A 2,102-nucleotide genomic window follows, 5' to 3' on the forward strand; every position below is an offset into this window, starting at 1 on the left:
GAGGGAGGAAATGTGTAATTGCTATGAAGGTTCCTTCCTATTACTTGAAATACAAGTGTAAGATTGGCATCAATCAGCTCGACCTTCCAACTTTTAGACAATAGAGTGTTCTGTCTTGTCGTGTTGGCACGCGCCTTATACAAAAATAAAGTGAATAAATGACAACCTTGGGTCACCATCAACTTTACTCCCAGCTAAATCTTGTCCTATTTTCAGCATAAACAGTTGCTTTTCAACTTTACTTATTACCTGATACTCAAGACCCTTCTCTTCATCCATTGGATTTCTCCTTCCCTCTCTCTCTCTCTTTCACTCTCTCTCTCTCTCTCTCTCTCTCTCTTTTTCTTGCACTTTATCTACCAGTAGTTAAACTTGAGTTCCTGTAAAGAGAATCTGATGGCTCTGATTTCTTGTCATCATCTTTTTCCTACCGCAAGCTAGTATATTACTGTAAGCATCCCCCCATTTGTAAGTGCAGTCTTTCCACATTTCTTGCACCTCTGTTTGCTTTTCTTTGCTCAAACTAATTAAAAGCTCCAATTATACTTCTCTTTTCAATTTCATTTCTTTTCTTCTTCTTCTTCTTCCTCTTACCCTGTTGATATATTATGGGTTTCGTGCAGAATCTACCTCTCAAAATTTCTCCCTTTTCTTCAATACATGAGGATTTAAACTAGTGCTCATTATTTCATCAACATCAGCTTCAAGCTCACTAATTAATTAGTAGCATAACACCTTCCACTAATTTCTCCGTACACCTCCATTGTCAACTCTCTATGGTTCTTTATACCATCACGAGAAGCCAAACATTAGAGGAAAAAAAACCCTGAAAGAGGGCCAGGAGGAACCCTAACTTTGTAATATTATCAACAAGTCTCAACTTATTCAAGATCTGAACAAGAGAAGTACATTTTCCATGGATTTAGTTTCACTACTACCACACGCTGCGGGCTACTCAAGCCCTACTCATGCAAGCCCAGTCGCCAACACCACCATCGCATCAAACACTCCAAATAGCGGAAGCTCTCCATCGCCATCAAATTCCACAACTCCTACAACTCCAAGCCGCTATGAGAACCAAAAACGCCGAGACTGGAACACTTTCTGCCAGTATCTCCGCAACCACAGGCCCCCTCTTTCTCTGCCCATGTGTAGTGGTGCCCATGTCCTTGAATTCCTTCGCTACTTGGACCAATTTGGGAAGACCAAAGTCCACAACCAGACTTGTCCCTTCTTTGGACTCCCGAACCCGCCTGCCCCGTGTCCATGCCCCCTCCGCCAGGCGTGGGGGAGCCTCGATGCACTGATTGGGCGGCTCAGAGCAGCCTTTGAGGAGCACGGAGGGAGACCTGAGGCGAACCCATTTGGTGCAAGAGCTGTGAGGATTTTTCTGAGGGAGGTTCGTGATTTTCAGGCCAAAGCGAGAGGTGTTAGCTATGAGAAGAAGCGAAAGAGGCCGAAACATAAGGTAACAGTTACACCACCACCACCCGATTCTGGTCCAATTGGGTGAAAAATAATAAAATGAATAACGTTAACACTACTTTGCTTTCCAGGTAATATATATATATATCTATAGGGGTGGTTTCTTTCTTTTTACTTATTTTGTGATGTTTTCGCAAGTTTCATTTTAGGTGTCCTGAATGTACTTTGATTTCCTATATATTATGAATAATGTTTTGCTTTTTGGGTACCTTAAAATTGCTCTTTCAAGGGGAACTTGAGTCTTGAAGTAGCAGAAATCAATGACTGCACCGAGTGAAATGATATTAAAACGTATAAAATTTATCTGGTCATTAATATTTACTTGCCGTATATACTATCTCTTGTGTATATACCAGATTTTCTTAAAAATGTTATTTCTTTCCTCCGTACTCTTTCGTCTAATTTACCTTTCTGTTTATGTTCTTAAATTTATAAAATTCCCTCTTGTTTCTGTTCACACAAATATACATATCTGATCGGAATACAAGAAAGATATGCATGTAGATTTTGTCTTCCACATTATCAAAAGCCATAGAGCTCGCTGTAGCTCAATTATGATTGAGAAAAGCTTTATAATTATAACCCTTTTCACTTTTATTTGAAACAAAGCAATTGCC

The 2,102-nt window shown here is 40.0% G+C and overlaps 1 protein-coding gene across 2 annotated transcripts; it reads left to right on the forward strand.

Annotated features, from left to right (window-relative positions):
• The first annotated feature begins 290 nt into the window (after window positions 1-290).
• Window positions 291-1,693, forward strand: LOC123220525 (protein LIGHT-DEPENDENT SHORT HYPOCOTYLS 1-like). 2 transcript variants are annotated; one of them, XM_044642772.1, is made up of 2 exons: window positions 291-468; window positions 624-1,693. In XM_044642772.1, the coding sequence occupies exon 2, from the start codon at window positions 917-919 to the stop codon at window positions 1,511-1,513; it is 597 nt and encodes a 198-aa protein (XP_044498707.1). In that variant the 5' UTR covers window positions 291-468; window positions 624-916; the 3' UTR covers window positions 1,514-1,693. The 2 variants fall into 2 exon arrangements, with proteins under 2 accessions (XP_044498707.1, XP_044498708.1); XM_044642773.1 differs by having other exon boundaries at window positions 291-450.
• Window positions 1,694-2,102: the final 409 nt, after the last annotated feature.

Source organism: Mangifera indica, chromosome 7, assembly GCF_011075055.1.
Source record: "Mangifera indica cultivar Alphonso chromosome 7, CATAS_Mindica_2.1, whole genome shotgun sequence".
Classification (NCBI taxonomy): Eukaryota; Viridiplantae; Streptophyta; class Magnoliopsida; order Sapindales; family Anacardiaceae; genus Mangifera; species Mangifera indica.